Here is a 20257-nt window from a genome sequence, read left to right on the forward strand (position 1 = left end):
TTATGTGTTGTTTTATGAATTTAGTGTAGCTTCAGTGTACAATGTTTATAAAGTTTTCAGTAGTGTACAGTGATGTCCTAGGTCTTCACACTCACTCACCACTCACTCACTCACCCAGAGCAACTTCCAGTCCTGCAAGCTCCATTCATGGTAAGCATCCAATACAGGTGTGCCTTTTTTATCTTATCCTATATTTTTAATGTACTTTTTCTATGTTTATATATATTTAAATACACAAATATTTACCATTATGTTACAACTGCCTACAGTATTCAATACAGTAAGATTCTGTACAAGTTTGGAGCTCAGGAGCAATAGACTATATGGTGTGTAGTAGGCTATACCACCTAGGTTAATGTAAGTGCACTCTATGATGTTCACACAATGACAAAATCACCTAATGATGCCTTTCTCAAAAGATATCTCTGTCATTAAGAGGCACATGGCTGTAACTGAAATATGAAAGTCAGCACAAGTATTCTGGTGCCACTAAAAATATTGAGAAGGAAAATGGAACAGAAAGAGGAAAGTATAAACATCAGTAAAAGATGTCAAACTGAAATTCAGCCACCTGCCCTGTTCTGCATATTTTGATTTTTTTTCTTTTCAGATGATTTCAGTGTGGGAAATATGGGGATTAAGGGAGTAGGGCAGGAGGTAGGGACAGTCAGGGCAAAGCCCTGCCAGACAGTGGGCAGTTCCTTTTCCCCCTCAACTGCAATGTAAGGACTGGGCCGCTTATATTTCTGGAGGAGATTTCTCTTGTGGTGCAAATGGTTTGAGGGCCTGTAATTTTGCTAGCCCAAAACCATTCTGGCCTCTGACCCTGTGCCCATGAATAAGAGACTCCAAATTCACTCTCATTGTTCAGGCCCTAAAGGTGGAAGCTGGTCACACAAGTTGCTTGGTTGCTGTTTTGGCAGAAGCCATCCTACCTTCAGCAAGGTGACTCCCCAAGGACCAATAGGCATTTGAAGGTAGTGGGGCAGGGGTACAGGTGGGAAAGACCCAGTGTTCTTTCTAGGAACAGAAGAACAACTTGGATAGGGTAGGGTTTGAACCAGTTTGTCTCTAAGCCTGTCTAAATTTTTGCCATTCCTTTTGAGACAACCACTGACTCTTTAGGAATAGATTTGGGAGCCATCTGATAAGACTGGAGAGAGCCAAGAGATGCAGGCCCAATCTTCTCTGATGCTGCTCACAAGCCAAGTGACATGAGCCCATGGTCCCTAACTAGGCCCTGGGTCCCCTTAACCTACTTCACTGGGTTATTGTAATGATGCCATAAGATCATGTACATAAAACAGAGGAGAGCTCAATAAATGTCTCTTTAACAGATTCATACATGTGATAGTGCTTTGCAAACTATAAAGCTCCATTCCAAATGGTAAAGAGAGTCAAGAGTTTTGCAGCCACATAAAGAAAATGATTTTTGCAACCTGGTCTCACTCCTGACTCAAGATTGAAGCATGGGAGTAAAATGGAGAGAAGAGAAAAAGTTGGAAACGATAAATAAAGGGGTAGGAAAATAGTAAACAAAAGAAGGACCTAAGGCCGAATGTATCCCCAGGGGCCGATATATATTTGAAAGTGGCAGGTGAGAGTGCAGGTGGGAGGGACTCAGAGCTCTTTCTAGGGACAGAACAGATATAGATGGACCTTAGATATTCACTTCAAGGCCCACCTCCTGTTTGCGCACCTCCAATAATGGATAACTGTTTTCCTCCTTAGGCAACTTGTTCTAATCATAACCAGCTTTAACTATCAGAAAGGACTTCCTTGTGTTAAGCTGATATCTGCTTCCCTATAGTTTTAAATTCTACCCCTTGGTGCCATATAGAAAAGGGCTAATGTCTTGCTTGACACCAAGTGAGCATTTAATAAGTGTTTATTGAGTGATATATTGGCAGGTGCTAGGAAGGAGTAAACTAACTCCTTTTGTATTTGCAGGAGCCATTCAGCATAGCCTTAGATTTACCAAAGGCTCAATAAGTATGTGTTGAGTAAATGAATGACCATCCCAGCATAAGCATGACTGCTACAAACTCTTGGGATAAAATAGTACCTTAAAGATCATCTGAATCTATCAACCTACCTCTCAAGAAACTCTAAGCCATCACTTCTAAGATGAGTCTCAGAATTCTGAGTCTTCACTACATCCACTTGTTTGTTCAGTGACATTTGGGCCCAATTGCAATCTTACAGTGGAATAGAAGAATAATCTACTACTGACCTATCCTCATCCTCTTCCACATTCCAAGGCTGATGGAAAGCAAAATGCAATGGGAACTAATTGTCTAGAGTAAAAGATAAAACTTAAATCCAATGTTTAACAAATGTTCAAACGGAAATACAGAGGCAGGAGTACTTGGTTCACCTTGGGAGCGGCTGTGGGAGAAGATTCTAAAACTTAGTCTTGAAAAATAAAGGAGCTTTGTAAATGAATGAGGTTAGATGTGTGGGTGTAAAGGGGGCAGGCAATCCAGATAGAGGGAACTTCATGGGTCCTAAACATGTATTCATGAGTTTGCAAAATGACTAAGGCTTCCTAAATAGGCTCCCATAATTTGGATGGGAGAAAAGCAAATAATCACTCTCAATTCAGTTTGATTTTGAAGGTGAACCAGAGTTTGGCAAGAAGCTGAACCATGATTAATCATAGCTACTGTGATTATGTGATTAGCATTGTTAATCTTCACATTCTAATCTCACCTGTCACCAATACAATCATTGCTGTCCTCAATAATGCCTGTCAGAACTGTGATTGCAGTTCCCTGAGGTGTCACCTTAATTGCCACCATTCCAGTACACCATTACATCATTCATGCCCTTCACAACTGACATCCACTATCCCTCTTGCCATAGCCCCCTAAGCCAGTATTTCTCTAACCCAAAAGGCTGAGGGAAATATTCTGTCCTTCTGGGGGTTCCTGGGGCTGCAACCCAAAAGAGGTAACTACAAGCCAAAATTTCTTTGAAATTTTATGTCGTGTATTAAATATTCATGCAATTTGTTTTTAAAGATTTTATTTATTTATTTTTTAGATAGAGGGAAAGGGAGAAAGAAAGAAAGGAAGAGAGACATTGATGTGCAAGAGAAACTTCAATCGGCTGCCTCTTCCACACCTGCAGCTGGGGACCTGGCTCACAAAAAACCCAGACATGTGCCCTGACTGAGAATCGAACTGGTGACCTTTCAGTTTGCAGGATGACACCCAACCCACTGAGCCACACCAGCCAGGGCTCATGCAAATTTTTGTTTACTTTGATGTAGTCATGTTTCTTTTAAAATATTTTACATTGTTTTATCCTCCCCAAACCTATAAGTAAAACAGAAGGCATTTAGTGTTTATCCTGCCAAACTTTATATCCTTTAGCACCTGACATTTTCCTTGCAACACTCCCCAAATATGTCTGTGTGTATGTGTGTATATATGTATATACTCCCCAAAATGGAATTTATTTGTTAAAAAATGTGTATTCTCATGTTTAAATTTTAGTCACCTTCAAAATACTCTCCATTTGATGCAATACACTTATCAAGACATTGTTTCCACTGCTCAAAACAGTTTTTGAACTCCATTTTTTAAAAGATTTTATTTATTTTTAGAGAGAGGGGAAGGGAAGGATAAAGAGAGGGAGAGAAACATCAATGTGTGATTGCCTCTTGCCCCTTACTGGGGATCTGGCCCACAACCTAGGCATGTGCCCTGACTGGGAATCAAACTGGTGATCCCTTGGTTTGCAGGCCAGCACTCAGTCCACTGAGCCACACCGGCTGAGGCTGAACTCTGTTTTTTATTTCACCTCTTCCACATCAGCAAACCATTTCCCTTTGAGAACTATTTTCATCTGTGGAAACAAACAAACAAACAAACAAAACAGTCACTCAAGGCATGATCAGGTGAATAGGGAGGGAAGAGCATGGGGCTCATGTTGTTTTGGGTCAAAAACTGCTGAACATGCAGCGTGGTGTGGGCAGGTGAGCTCATCAATCACCCATCATGAAATGGGCAAAGACATTGAAAGAGTCTTCAAAAAAAATTCACTAAAGCTCTACTCAGCTTCTCACAACAATATCAGCTGATACACTGATACAGATGGGTTCCTAGAACACTCACCTAGCAAGGGAAGCCTCTACTATAAGGGGCCCACCCTCCAGAAAGTAATTCTGGTTTTGGGGGGTGTCCTCCCTCATATATCCCAATTTGACAATTATTTCAGAAGCAGCTGAGCACAAAGGTTAAAAGTGTGGGTCATGATGTCAAAGACCCTGGGTTTGAATCCTATCATACTATAGTATGACCTTGGGAAAATTAATTAACCTTTCTCACTCTGTTTTCCTTTCTATAAAACAGAACTAATAATACCTATCACATAAGATTGTTGTAAGAAACCAATGAGTTTGTGCATGTAAAGTGTTTAACACAGTCCCTGGCACATATGTGCCCAATTATTTTTTCATTTTTAAATTACAGTTGCTCTACAATATTATTTTACTTTCAGGTGTACAGCCCTATGATTAGACATTTATATAACTTATGAAATGATCACCCCAATAAATCTACTACCACTCTGATACCATGCACAGTTCCTACAATATTATTGACTATATTCTCTATGCCATATTTTATATCTCCATGACTATTCTGTAACTATCAATTTGTACTTCTTAATTCCTTTACTCCTTTCACCCAGTCTCCCAGCTCCCCTCCCATCTGGCAACCATCAAAATATTCTCTATCTGCTGGCCAAGATGGGGGTGTAGGTAGATGCACTATGCCTCCTCACACAATCAAAAGAAGGACAAAAACAAATTTAAAAACAAAAAACAACCAGAACTGTCAGAAAATTGAGGTGTAAGGAAGTCCAACAACAAAGGAGTTAAAGAAGAAACATTCATCCAGATCGGTAGGAGGAAAGAAGATGGACAGCCAGGGTGGAGAGGACTTGCTGCAAGGTAGTGGCTGGAGGACCTGGGTGGGCGAGGTGGCTGTTGGACTGGGTGGTTCCACATTTGCATACAGATAAACAGGGAGGAATAACTGGGGAGTAAGACAAACCACCCAACTCAGGGTTCCAGTACAGGGAAATAAAGCCTCAAAACGCCTGACTGTAAAAATCTGTGGGGGTTGCAATGGTGGGAGGGACTCCCAGACTCACAGGAGAGGTCATTGGAGAGACCCACAGGGTCTTGGAGCATGTACAGGCCCACCTGCCTTCGAATCAGCATCGGGGGGCCCAATTTGCATGCGGGTGGCAGAGAAAGTGACTGAAAGCCAGCCAAGAGCCCAGCAAGTGACATTGTTCCCTTTTGAACTCCTCTCCCACATATAGCACCACAACGCAGCGACATGGGTTGCACTGCCTTGGTGAATACCTAAGGCTCTGCCCATTACTATGTAACGGGTACACTAAAACAACAACAACAAAAAATGGCCCACACAAAAGAACAGATCAAAGCTCCAGAAAAAAATAGAACTAAGCAATGAAGAGATAGACAACCTATCACATGCAGAGTTCCAAACACTGGTGATCAGGATACTCACAGAAATGGTTGAGTATGGTCATGAAATAGAGGAAAGAGTGAAGGCTATGAAAAGTGAAATGAAGGAAAATGCATAGGGAACTGACAGTGATGGGAAGGAAACCAGGACTCACATCAGCAGCTTGGAGCAGAAGGAAGAAATAAAGATTCAACTGGAACAGAATGAAGAAACAAGAATTAAAAAACCCAAGAAGCTTAGGAACCTCTGGGACAACTTTGAGTGTTCCAACATCCAAATCATAGGGGTGCCAGAAGGAGGAGAGGAAGAAAGAGCAAGAAATTGAAAATTTACTTGAAAACATAATGAAGGAGAGCTTTCCCAACCTGGTGAAGGAATTAGAGTTCCAGGAAGTCCAGGAAGCTCAGAGAGTCCCAAAGAAGTTGGACCCAAGGGAGCACACACCAAGGCACATCACAATTACATTACTCAAAATGAAAGATAAGGAGAGATCTAAAATGCAGCCAAGAGAAAAGGAGACAGCTACCTACAAAGGAGTTCCCATAGTACTATCAGCTGATTTCTCAAAAGAAATCTTGCAGGCAAGAAGGGGCTGCAAAGAAGTATTGAAGTCATGAAAGGCAAGGACCTCCATCCAAGATTACTTTATCCAGCAAAACTATCATTTAGAATGGAAGGGCAGATAAATTACTTCCAAGATAAGGTCAAATTAAAGGAGCTCATCATCACCAAGCCCTTGTTATTTGAAATGTTAAAAGGACTTATCTAAGAAAAAGAAGATAAAGAAAACATGAACAGTAAAATGACGACAAACTCACAACTATCAACAACCGAACCAAGAAAAAAAAAAAACCCTAAGCAAACAAATAGAACAGGAACAGAATCACAGAAATGGAGATCACATGGAGGGTTATTAGTGGGGATAGGGGAGAGGAAGAATGGGGGAAAAGGTACAGGGAATAAGAAGCATAAATAGTAGGTATAAAGTAGACAGGGTGTGGTTAAGAATAGTATAGGAAATGGAGAAGCCAAAGAACTTATATGTGCAACCCATAGAGATGAACTAAGATGGGGGAATTCAGGTGGGAGGGGTGGTGCAGGGAAGAGGGGAAAAAGAGGGGAAATGGGACAACTGTAATAGCATAATCAACACAGTATATTTAAGAAATTAAAAATAATTAAAAAGAGGAAGAGATACAGAGATCTCTCTCTTTCTCTTTCCATGAACACAGAGAGGAGAGGCCAGGTGCGAACACAGTGAGTAGATGGCCATTTGTAAGACAGGAAGAGAGACCTTCCCACACACCAACACTGATGGGACTTTGCTCTTGTACTTCCATCATCCGGGACTGAGAGGAAATAAATTCTGTTGTTTCAGCCATCCAACCTTTGGTATTCTGTTATGGTGTCCAGGTTAGACTAATACAGGGGGCATTAGTTGATGAACTTATTTTGCTACCAGAGCTGGTTTTTCCTCTTATTGAGATTTTGGATTCTAAATCAATTTTCTCAATGGCCAATTTATCAAATTTACTTTATTCTTGTTATGAGTTCATTTTCATTGTCTTCTTTTTTTCAGTGGAATATTTTAATAAATGCTTATTAAGCACCTGTTATATAACATAATATTTTGTAAACATTGCAATATCCTATCTCTATAGGATATCAAAATGAATGGGATGTAGTCCTTGTTCTGATAAAACTCACTTTAGTAGGGGAAAATGTCAAAATAGATCATGATATGATAGAAATATGAAAGATTACAGAGAAAGAAGCAGTGAGCTTTACCTGAAGATTTCATGGGTGTCATCAAATGTACTCATTATTATTTCATTTTTTATTGTTGTTCAAGTACAGTTGTCTCCATTTTCATTTTGTCTTCTTAAAATCATCTTAAAGAGTATTCATTTTGCCTCAGTTCCAATCTCCTACTGCTCAACCTAGTTAACATACATTAGGTAAATTAATTGTTTTATTTTTATAATGAATGTGTACAATATATCATAGAACAGTGAATATAAATATATGTATTTATCAACGTGGATAAATCTCACAAATAAAAAAAAATCCTCTACCTATGAATCTGTTTCTATTCTGCTTGTTTACTGATTTTGTTGTTTTAGATTCCACCTATAAGTGAAATCTCTGGCATTTGTTTTTCCCTGTCTGACCTATTTCACCCACAATAATACCCTCTAGATCCATCCATACTGTTGCAGATGGCAAAATTTCATTCTTTTTTATGGCTATGTCATATTCCATCATATACAAGTATATGTACCATTTCTTCTTTCATCCACTGATGGACACTTGTGTTGCTTCCATATCTTAGCTATTGTAAATAATGCTGCAATGAACATAAGGGTGCATATGTGTTTTCAATTTAGTGTTTTGGGTGTCTTCAGATAAATACCTAGAAGTGGAGTTGCTGAGTCCTTCTTTGTCTCTTCTTATAGCCTTTGTTCTAAAGTCAATTTTGTCTGGTATAAGTATTGCTACCATGGCTTTTTTGTTTTGTTTTATTTCCATTTCCAGGAAATAACTTTTTCAATCCTTTTACTTTCAGTCTGTGTGTATCTTTCAATCTGAAGTGAGTTTGTTGTAAACAGCATAGGTAAGGCTTTTGTTTTGTTACCCATTCAGTCACCATACATATTTTGATTGGCGTATTTAACCATTTGCAGTTAGTGTAACTATTGAAAGATATGTATTAATTGCCATTTTATTATTCATATTTTTATCTTTGTTTTCCTACTTAAAGAAAACCCTTTAACATTTCATGTAATACTGGTTTGGTGGTGATGATTTCAAATGGCAGATGCAGAAAATTCCCTCTGATCTCCCCCTCTTCTTCCCTGAGAGAAGTCATATAACTTCCCAGTGAAAGGTGCCCTCCATGTACTGGGAGGAAAGAAGATAGTCTTATCACCAGAGATAGGGCAGTTGGGGCCCAGAAACCTGTATAAACAAACCTTGTTAAATTAACCCTTACCTTCCTGGTTACTTCTTCACTATTTACTACCCTTAGCCAAGTCCGTTTGTCTTGTCAATTCCTCGCAAATTTATTGTTTCTTTGTCTAAAAGATATGAAAGCTTTTCTGCCCTGGCCAGTTCTTCAGTTCTTCATTCTCTTGTGAAGGCTCCCATGTACATCTAAAAAAAAATAATTGGTATGCTTTCCTCCTGTTAATGTCTGCCAGTTTAATTTTTAGAACCATCTAGGAACCCAAACAGCATCAGATGAAATTTTTTCTTCCCCTCCAGAACTCAGAAGGAAAAGGGGAGATCATTCCAAGTACAGAAAGCCACACCTTCCAGTAAGGAGCCACATAGTTATTCAACAAACACTTGGAGTACATATTATGTGCCAGACAATATCATAGGATACAGCTGTGAACAAGAGTCTCTGCTTTGTGAAGTTCATATTCTAGTTCAGGGGTATCAAACTCATTCTCACCGGGGGCCACATGAGCCTCCCAGTTGCCTTCAAAGGGCCGAATGTAATTTCAACTCCCTAACAGTTAAGGAGTAGCTACATTTATACAGTCTTAAAATTATTTCAGCCCTCTGAAGGCAACCTCGAGGCTGATGTGGCCCCTGGTGAAAATGAGTTTGACACCCTTGTTCTAGTTGGACAAGACAGGTAATAAACTAATCATCAAGAAATAGATTATATCATTTCAGCTAGTAAGATACATTATGAAAAAATTAAAACAGGATAAATTATATATAAAATAGGTTCAAATCATGACTCAGCCACTTATTAGTTGTGTAACTTTAAGAAAGTTGCTTAACTTCTCTGTGCCTTAGTTTCCTTCCTCATCTATAATATGGGATAATAACAGTATTTACCTCATAGAAGCATAGTGGGGAGGATTTAATATATAAATGACTAAGAATAGTATGTGGCACACTAAAAGCCATATGTGTTAGTTATTATAGATATATGTATGCATGTATGTGTTGGGAGTTGGAAACTACTTTATTTTTTAAATCAAATTGTTGTTAAGTTTAAAAAAGATTCCATAAGGGCATGATCCCCTCCCTTTCATTATATTACCCTCTCCCCAAGCTTCAGAGGTTTTAACCCTTTAATTTAGGGCCTTGAGGGAACAGGAGATAGAAAAGGAGGATCCAACATACAGAACTGGAACTACATTAGATAGGGTGGTGTAGGAAGGCCTCTGTGAGTTGGGACCTGAATGATGAGAAGCCAGCCATTGGAATTATTTTGGGAAGGTCATCCCAAAGAGCGGGACAATTAAAGGTCCTGCTACCAGAATGAGCGTGGGATATTAATGGAACAGAAATAAGAACCAGGACTGAACTGGTAGGAAAAGATGAGAAAGGAAGATGAGAAGGGTTTTCTGGCAGGTGACTGGCAGCAGAGGGTAGAAAGACAGATCAGTGATCTAGTGAGGAGGACATGACAATGGTCCCAGCAGCAGAGGAAGAATAAGTACATGTCGCACTAAAAAGCTATATAGGGAACAGAATGGAAGGCAGGAGGATTGGGAACAGGGACAATGACGAGAGAGGGGGTTGACAAGAAAAAATATCCAGGTTCTTATTTTGGGAAAAAGAGTGCCACATGAGAGGGGAACATAAGAGGATGAGTAGGTAGGGTGAAAATAGAGAAGATGTATTTGCTTATTAGACTTTATGAGTTTGAGACTCTAAGAAAACAGTCAAATCTTGCCCCTGTCACTGTAAGCTGTGTAACCTTGGGCAAGCTACATATCCTCTCTTGCTTCAGTTTTCTCATCTATAATAATCACCCTTACCTCAGATATGTTGTGAAGATAACATAATACCTGACATAAAGCATACTGAATAGTGTCTAGCATAGAATAAGCACTTAGTTAATGTTAATTATAATTATTATTACAAAAGCATGTAGGCATGAGCAAGTCTGAGATGTTGAGGGGCTGGCAAGGGTCTACTCTATCTACAATGTAAAGTGCTGGGGGGAGATAGTAAGAATGAAAAGTGAAAAATAAGACAAGGCAAATTGTGAACAGCCATAAGTGCTTTTTAAGCTCAAGAATGGAATGCATGTTCTCAGACAGCAACAGACTTGGAACCCTCCATTTCAGCTCTAGAAAGGTATCTAGAAGTATTGTGGTCTGTTTCCTTAGGATCTTAACTAACAGTTTCAAGAAACATCTGTACACAGATATATAAATGGTGGGGTGGGAGTCTTTCTTTAGGAAGAGGATTGGAGGCAAACCACCCAAGACACCAAGGGTGTCCCATGGTAGACTGTGTACAGGTCTGGGGCAGAGGCAGGAAATAGTTCAGGGTCCAGTCCTGCCATTGTGACTGTGGACAAGAGCCTTTAATTCACGGGTCTCAATTTCTCACTGTATAAATAAGAAAGGATTAGAACCAAGAATCTCTGAGTCGTTCCTGTTCAGGACTTATAATTAAGGGATATAAGAAAGCAGGCAATGGAATATTACTCCTGGATAGCAGAGAAGGCCGATGAAAAATTCAGGAAGCAATTTCTAGACCCATATATGCCCAACTGCTTGTGTGACTTTACACAAGTATTTCCTTTCTCTGACATTCCATCTGTACAGGGAAACTCTTGGTCTACTCTATACTCTAGAGCAGTGACTTTCCAAGTGTGGTCCCTGGAACAGCAGCATAAGAACCCTCTGGGAGCTTGTTAGAAATTCAAATTCTCAAGCCCCACTTCAAGCCAAATGAATCAGAGACTCAGTGGGTGAAGCCCAGTAATCTCTTTTAAGAAGTCCACTAACTCTGATACACACTAAAATTTGAGAACCATTGTCCTAGATATTTGCAAACATTCACAGTGAGGGAGCCACCCATTTTTTAGTCATAATTTACATACAACTGGATAATTTTTTTGCATGTTTATACTCTATAACCACCACACAAACCAAAACTACTTCCATGACCCCAGAAGGTTTCCTTGTACCCATTTCCGGTCAATGCCTCCAACCCCAGCTCCAGACAAGCATGCCTGCACTAGAATCTTACAGTAACTGTAATTATACAGTGTTCTCTTTTGTATCTGCCCTTTCTTGTACATGTTGCCTATGAGATTCATCCATAATGTTGTTGTATGCATCAACTTATTTATTTCTACTGTTGAACAATATACCATTGAATGAATGTACTAGTTCTGTCCATTCTTTAGTTGATGGGTATTTCAGTTGTTTCCACATTGGAACTATTGCAAATAGTATTGCTATTTCTTTGAGTGCACAACAGCACTCATTGATCTTGAATCTATACCCAGGAACACTTTCCCCTTTTTAATTAAATATTTTTTATTTTTAGACCCTTGTACGATAAATTCATTTGAAGTTACAAGAAATAACACAGAATAATCTCATGTATCCTTTATTCATTTTTCTCCAATGGTAACATCTTCCAAATTATACTACAATATCATAAACAAGGTATTGGCAATGATACAGTCAAGATAGAATATAATGGCAAGTATCCCTCATGTTGTTCTCTTATAGCCACACCTACTTTTCACACCCCACTCCCTTTCCTTAACTACTGGCAACCTATTCTGTTCTCCATTTTAATAACATTGGCATTTCAAAAATGGAGAATCTTGAGAAGTGGATAACAATGTTATAGTGACTTAAAACACAAATTTATTGCCTTACAATTCTAGATGTCAGATAGATGTCCAAGTTGGGTTTATTTTGGGATTAAATGAAGATGTTAGTAGTGCCATGTTCCTTCTAGGGGTTCTAGGGGAGAATCTGTTTCCTTGTCTTTTCCAGTTTGCAAAGGCCACCTGCATTCCTTGGCTTATGGCCTCATCTTTCATCTTCAAAGCCAGCAGCGTAGTATCTTCAACTCTGATTCTGACCATCTCCCATCATTTAAGGACCCCTGTGATTGCATTGGGCCCACTTGGATAACCTAGCGTATCTCCCTATCTTAAAATCCTTAATTACATCCCCAAGTCCCTTTTGTCATGTAAAGTAATATACTCACAGATTTCATGAATTATAACAGGTACACCTTTGAGGTGCCATTATCCTATCACATGCATTGTCCTGGAAGCAGAAAGTCCCACTGTCATCCCCTTTAAAAATAATTAATTACACATATACAATCTAACATACAAAGCATACAAAAAACATCCTCTGACCCTGGCCAAGCATCTGACCTGGTTATAGAGTCATTTTGATATGCCAAGGTTGTGGGTTTGACCCCTGATCAGGGCACATACCTGAATCAACAAATAAATGCATAAATAAGTAGAACAATGAATCTCTTTCCCTCTCTCTCTCTCTCTGTCTCTCTCTCTCTCTCTCTCTCTCTCTCTCGCTCTCGCTCTCGCTCTCTCTCTCTCTCTGTCTTTCTCCCTCTCTCTGCCTCTGTCTCTTTCTTTTTCTTCCCCTCTCCCTAAGAGAAACTTTTTAAAAATCCTCTGGTTGAAGTTGGAGGGGACCTAGAGCTCCTTTATTCCCCAAGGCAACAAGAAATTCCTAAGCCCCCCTCCTACACTGATGTTCTAGGGCCCTGGAATTCTATTTGCTGCCTTAGAACATGTTCCCAGTATATGCCCATCCTGCCCAATCCTCTGGTGGGATTGGTAAGGAGAAATATAGCATAGTGGTTAAGAGTACAGGCTCATGAACTACATTGCTTGTGTTCATCTGCTGACTCTACTACTTCTAATCTCTGTGACCTTGGACAAATTAATTCATCTTATTGGGCATCAATTTCTCCACCTGTAAAATGAGATAAAACAATGTCTTCAGAGCAGTGGTTCTCAATTTGTTCTACACATTGTAATCATCAAGTACTATACTGATGCCTGTGTGCCACCACTAGATATTATAGTTTGATTTGAGGACATAATCTAGACACATTTGGGAGCCACTGCCTCAAAGGGTTATTGTAAGAATTTAAGGCTCACAAAATATTTAATTTACTTTTCCTTGCGAGTATTGGCCCACCAAAAAGGGAGCTGGTGAGATTTTTCTCATCTGTAAAATTGGGATGACTATATCTGGGTTACAAAATTGACATTTTATAAACCATAAATACTGCCCAGCAGGTATTGTACATACATACATGATTCACCCTCACTTTACACCTCATTCTCCACTATCTTTTGCAACAGGACTCAAAGTAATTTATCTGACCTTCATTGGCACTGCAATAAATGGGGGAAGTAGGAGGTAGACAAGCCTGGAGGCTTTGCTTACAAGGAGGCAGGATAGGGCTTGACCACACCAGGAGAAGTTGAGGTACAAATCACCCCTCACAAGAAGCCCCAAAGCCCCAGTGCTAAGTGAGCCCAGGGCTGAGCGAGCCCAGTGCTAAGCATCACATTGATCATGTGCAGGGCCAGCCTAGTTGGTGTGGAGCTGTGAAAAGGACATAGGGTGTTAAGTCAGCTAGTTCTGTGCCCTTGGACAGTAATTGTACTTTTTCATGTCCGTTCCTTAATGAAGATAGTCGTATCCACTCCCCATAGGACTGAGGTGAGAATGAAATGAGACCAGGGATGGTAATCTATAGAGTGAAAATTACAGTGAAGTATCTTACAGCCACCCACTCATGCCAGAAAGAAACATCAAGTCACAGTGAAGTCTTCCTAAATTTTATTGGCACTGAAATAGAACATGGCTGAGCACAAACCCTTCCAAAACATAATTTTTAAAAACGCCCAAAATACACAAAAAAAAAACCTGAATACAAAATCTAACTTCCCCCCCCAGCCTCCCTGGGGGTGGGTTACTGCTCTTAAGGCAGTTAGATTGCCCCGCAATTCCAGGTTTAAATTTAGCTAATATAGGGTATATCACCAAGAGGGTGTCAATATAATTCACAGCAATGCACATAAAACTTCCCAAGATCAGGTAGAGTGGAGAAGAAGGGGTAGGGATCAAAGCCATGGGCTCTGGGCTAGGGGAACTTCATGCAGGAACAGTATAGCCCCTTGTGGACTGAACTCTGGGGAGAAGGCAAAAAAGGAACAATAAAACCACACACCAAGGACTTTAAGAATGGATTGTATGACCTATAGTGACAGGTGATATCACTAATACTGAAAGCTTCTTACATTAACGTTTCTGGTAAAATATCCTTTTATAATATAGTATATGGTTCCCAGGTATGGGAGTAGTAAGGGAATTTGGCCAAAATGACTGCTCTAAGACTAAGGTCTTCTAAGGGTGCATTAGCAAGACATGCAGAAATCAATATTTAGTTAGATGCCACTAAAATATATTTAATACTGGTAGGAAAAAAAGAACACACATGCAACAGAGAGGAGGAAGAGGCTACTCCTGGGTTAAGAGCAAGGGGTGGAAGGGACCAGGCCAGAGCCCTCAACAGTTCTCTGGTTTACAGCTCCAAAGGACAGCACAGCTGGTGGCAAGATCTGGGTTAGAAATTTGTCAAACATGGGCAAGGCCCAGTCACCAGCTTGGAGGTAGGTGACAGAAAGGGGCTATTAGGCACATGATGGAGTCAAGTAAACTGTGGGATCCAGGCCATGGACTTCTCCCACCACACTCAGCTTCTTCTATCCATTCGCCAATTGAGCCAACTGGCATCAAGATACAAGGTGCACCATACCAAGGCCTGGGTGGCCCTGAAGCAGAAGCTGTGGCCCAAGTAGCTCTGATAAGAGAAGTGGCTTGCAGCCCATAGCAGGGAAAACACAGAAACCAGGTGTGAACATTTCCTCTCTCTGGCAACAGTCCTGGATTGCGGGGGGGTGCTGGATTTGGGGGTAACCATCCCTATTCTAGCAGGACAGGATTTGGGGATTGGAATGAGGAGGAGTAAATCCCAAGAAGGGAGAAGGAACCCAGAATAATAAGGGATACTTCTACCCACAGAGCTCACTTGAAACAGGCCTAGGTTCCCATAAGGCATTGAGGGAAGTATCTTCTACCCAGCCTTGCCTGAATAGAAGGGCAAATGGCCTTCTGGGATGTTGTTAAGCCTCTTGAAGGCACTGTCTTCCCCATCTCAACCTGGGGAGAAATTGAGTCCCTGAAGTCAAGGACAAGGCTTATTGGGACTGAATTTGTAACAGGCCCAATCTGGGAGGTAGAGAGAATGACTGAACATCTTTTTAGCTTCCAATGATTATAAAGCCTAAATAACTCTAAAAGGAATGGGCACTGGGAGGCTTAATCCTAGGTCAGTTGACATCCTAGAGCATATAGCCAGGGCCCTGACTCCTTTTCTAAACCTGTGATGCTCCAATTCTTCAAATCACAGGACCCTGAAGAGGAAGGCAATGGTGGGGGCTAGTTTTCAACCAACTCCACACACTTGACTCCTAGAGAACAACAGTAAATGTGGGAATGTTTCCTAAATCAAGTGGGAATTGCCTCTGAGCTATAGAAATGGTCTGTACTAGTAAGCTAAATTGAATGGAACAGAGAGGCAAAAGAGGGTTCCATTGGCACCAAAGTGAGAGCCATTTCTCTGCCCAGGGAAGTGAATAAGGGCTGAGGAGCTAGGTTTGGTCCCGTGGCTACAATGAACACTTGGCATGACTTCAGGGCTGCTCTAGTTAGTGGCTCCAGCAGAGTGTGAGTTAGGCAAGAGTACAGGAGTACAGGGGCGAGGAAGAAGGGAGGAGGGGTCCCTAGAGGCTGGGTGCCTATTACATATTACATGGACTCAAACTCATCTATGCGCTGCTTGGTGTTGCCCTGCCGAATCTGGCGCAGGGTCTTGTATTTGTCTCGGCCCAGTCGCATGTTCTCAGCATGGATCATGTCATTTGCAGTCTTCTTGGACTCATCGAGGGCATTGGCCAGCTCTGAAGTGAGGGCCTGTGAGGATGCAAGGGAATGATGGGTTAATGGGTTCTGCTCATTTTACCTCCCTTTCTTGAACCACTTTTTTCCCTTTTCTCCCCTCTCCTCTTCTCTTCCTCCCTCCCTTTGTGCCTCCCTCCCCTTCCCTCTTGTCTTCCCTCCTTGTGCCCCCTTTGCATGCACATGCGCGCGCGCACACACACACACACACACACACACATTTTTGAGAGACTTTTTCAGCCCTATTAGGACTGCAGTGGGTCAAGAGAATAAGAAATTAAAACCACAAACTTAGGGGCCAAGTTTCAATTGATGACAAGTATTCCCTGAGAGTAGAACAATTTACTAAAGATTCAGGTAGAAATTGTGTCAGCTAAGTACTTCCTTAATATGAGGTAAATGGACTATGGGTGGAGGTTGTAGCAAAAAAAAAAAAAATTAAAAAGAAAGAGGTGGCTCAGGGTCTTATTAATAAATAATAGGTACCTCTCATTAAAGTTTTCACTTAAGGAAGGCTCAGGCTGCCATACAATGCTGACATAGGCTCTTCCATCTACTCCCCCATGATAATCTAGTGAAGACCATACCATGCACTACCAAATCAATGCACATGGTCTCCTTGACCCTTTGGCCCTGAGGATACCTGTAGTTGCTTCTGCACACGCTCATTCTTCTCTGCTTCAGTGGTACGTTCCTCTTCACTGCGGTCCTTGGCCATGGCATCAGCCCGCAGCTCAGCACTGGCCTCTGCCCCATTCTCATCCTGCTCATCCTGCTCATTTTCAGCAGGCTCTGCCACATGAGGAGTACTCATGGCAGTCTTCAGCTCAGCACGAGTCTTCTCCAAGTCTTCTTGTACCATTTGAGCCTGTCCAGAAACAGAGGGAGAGAACAGGCAGTCAGAACAGACTAATTTGCAACATCCTACACATGCCTAGAATGGCCCAGCAGAAGGCAGGCACCAGGTAGGCCAAATCACTTTGTCTGCCTGATCCATAGTTTCCTCAGCTATATAAGAGAAAAAGTTGTACCTATTTCCCTGGAGCATTGAAGAATTCTAGGAAGTTATCTGAGAAAGCCTTGAGTTCCTTCTCCCATGATGCCTGCTGTCTAGAAATGATCAAAAGAAGATGGAACCCACACCTAAGGCTTCTACGGAACTGGAACCTATGCATATGGTACCCCTTTCCACAACACTTTGCTCTGGGTACTGTGTCTTACCTTCTGTTGCCATTCTACAGCCTCACTCTCTTTCTTCTGTCGGGCAACCTCCAGCTGGGAGATCCGAGCTGTCAACTCTGCCATTTCCAAGGCCTATAGATAAATTGAAAGTTTGTGAGAGTTTGGCCTTCTGGTCCTCAAAGCCCAGGTGGACAAACTTCTGTTCCACTAGCTTGCTGTGCTGGAGGCTCTATTTACTACACCTTTTCCAGGCATCTCAGAGGATCACTCTTACTCTCAATCTACTATAGTACCCTATTAACTCCAAACCATTTCCTTATAAGTCAGAGCTCCCCACCTAGACTGTACACGTCTTGATGACAAATAGCCTATCATCTCTGTCTCTTCCTCACCTCTCCACCCCTCCATTCATCCCCATCCCTCACTCCTTTCCCCTCTCAGTATTGTCCATTGTACAGTGCAGTTAGGGCTTTAGAGATCAGTGTGTCACTGCCTGAAGTGGCAGTGCCTTCCCTGTTATCCTAGAATACTCAGGGCTACATTAAGACTCTTCCCAAGACAAGTATAAGAAAGAAACTCAAGTGTCATAAGGTGATCTGAACAAGGGAAAACAGCTTATGCATACCCTCACACCTTTGACAAAACTCCTGCAGGGGTGTCCAACCTGTGGCCTGTGGGCTGCATGCAGCCCAGGATGGCTATGAATGCGGCTCAACACAAATTCATAAATTTACTTAAAACCTTTTTTTTGCTCATTTTTTATTAGTGTTTGTATATTTAATGTGTGGACCAAAATAACTCTTCTTCTTTCAGTGTGGCCCAGAGATGCCAAAAGGTTGGACACCCCTGTTAGAAGAAACTTCCCCCTGAGAATTAAGTCTTAGTTCCCTGCACTCCCACCGCAAATAGTATGGGGAAGGACATATACCAAGAAATTTGGATCACAGATTCCTAACTTCTGAATCACAGAACCCTTGGAAATTATAATGAAAGTATGGATGCTCACCTTCCTCCTCTGAAAAATGCATAGGCACATAGTTTCACATATAATTTTAAGGAGCACACCCTTCAGTAAGTCAGAAATGGGTTCTCATCCTTACTTAGTAACAACTGTGTGACCTCTGGCAAGTCTCATAAACCTCTCTGAGCCCTAATTTGCTTAACTGGACATGTATTCCAATATGGGTTAATGCCATAGAGTTCTTTGGAAGAGGAAGTAAGTAATAAAAGGGGGAAAGGTGTTAATATAGTTTGTAACACACAGTAGGTAGTTAATCAAGTGTAGATCCCTTCATTTCTTCTTCCCACACTTTCCTTTGTCATGTCATCAGCTCAGATCCCCAAAGGCTGAGAAAATAGAATAAAAGTAAGGGTTAAGGAAGACTGTTTGCAAAGGTTTCTGGGCCAAACCAATGACTTCTCAGCTCTCCTCTACGTGAACTACCTGCTGGAGGCCCTGCTGGAAAGAGCCAGCCCTACAGGCAGAGGTAGCTGTAAATAGGAAGTCAGAAAGGGAAGAAAATTCAGGTCCTTCAATCTCAGCCCATTTTGTTGCTTTACCAGCTGTTCTTGGGTCTTCTTCTGATCCCGAGAAGCCTGCAACAGAGCCTCCTTGGCCTCTTCAGCTTCTCGACGCTCTTTGGCCAGTTTTTCAGCCTCACTCTGGGCACGTTTCCGCTCCTGTTCAAGTTCCATAGCCCTACGGGTCTGTTCTTCCAGTTCTGGGAAGAGAAGGTAGGGAAAAGAAGGTGAAAAGTGCAGAGATAAAGAAAAGATACCTAACTTCCTTCCTAGAAATGTTTCACACCAGGGCACAGCTGGCAGAAAGCTCTGAGTACTCACTCTTCTTCTTGTCCCATCTATTTATCTATTCTGTAGTCACATCTGGATTATGTGGCCTGAGTCTGCAGTTCAGGCAGTGGGTCTCTAGCTCATAGAGTTAGGGTCTGGGAAAACCTACTCTCCAAGGTGATGTCAAGCCTCACCCTGCTGAGCTTTCTTAGTCTGTTCTTCAATCTGCTTCAGTTTCTCCATCAGTTCCTCCTTCTCTCGTTCAATCTTCTCTTTCTCCTTTTCTGCCATCTCACGCTTCTTCTTCTCATTTTCCAGGAGAGCACTGGGAAAGGAGAAAGAAGGAATTAAACAAGATAGCAAGACCACATGGAAAACCTGGGATCCCCAAGGGTCCCTGACCCTGGACCCTCAGTCTCTACCCATATAACACACCCAGAGCTTGTGAGTTGGGATCACTCTCCCTTATCTCCAAATCCTGGTTGTTACATCATATTACCACATGGGCCAGTATGCTCAAGGCTCAATCAGTTTGTCTGACTCAGGAGATACAACCTAGACTTCTAATCAGTAGATGACCTTAACTTATGTCACTTCTTTGCACTTGTTCTCAATACCCCTATCTATAGAATGGCCTATTAAGTTCTGCCTTGGCAACCTTGGGGAGTTTTAAGACTAGTTTTGGCTCTGTGCTGGGATACTGTGCTTCAAGTATGGTGATCTTTAAGGTTAGGGCATCTACCCTCAGGCCTAACTCTGCTGGTTCTCTGAAGCCCAATTCTATAATCCTTTTCCCCAGAATTTTTGGCAAATCTAGAATAAGTATTTTCTTTTTCTTGCCCCCGTACCTCTTCCAGGAGACCTTTCCCCCTTGGCTAGAAGTCTTTTTATCTCTGAGCCCTCAGAATACTTGGACTATCCTTTTTCCTATTCCACCTCCATCTTACTTTTCCCCATAGCACTTTGTACTGTGAAAATGAATAA

At 41.4% G+C, this 20257-nt stretch overlaps 1 protein-coding gene across 1 annotated transcript in view; it reads right to left on the reverse strand.

Annotated features, from left to right (window-relative positions):
* Positions 1–14230: 14230 nt before the first annotated feature.
* The window catches only part of MSN (moesin), a 67889-nt gene continuing 61862 nt past the window's right edge, over positions 14231–20257 (reverse strand). Inside the window, exons 9-13 of the mRNA XM_028522165.2 lie at positions 19468–19598; positions 19043–19203; positions 17522–17614; positions 16944–17168; positions 14231–16315 (exon numbers count right to left, since the gene is read on the reverse strand). Of these exons, the coding sequence (XP_028377966.1) occupies positions 16151–16315; positions 16944–17168; positions 17522–17614; positions 19043–19203; positions 19468–19598 (775 nt within the window). The 3' untranslated portion in view covers positions 14231–16150. The remainder of the gene's footprint in view (positions 16316–16943; positions 17169–17521; positions 17615–19042; positions 19204–19467; positions 19599–20257) is intronic.

This window comes from Phyllostomus discolor, chromosome X, assembly GCF_004126475.2.
Source record: "Phyllostomus discolor isolate MPI-MPIP mPhyDis1 chromosome X, mPhyDis1.pri.v3, whole genome shotgun sequence".
NCBI lineage: Eukaryota > Metazoa > Chordata > Mammalia > Chiroptera > Phyllostomidae > Phyllostomus > Phyllostomus discolor.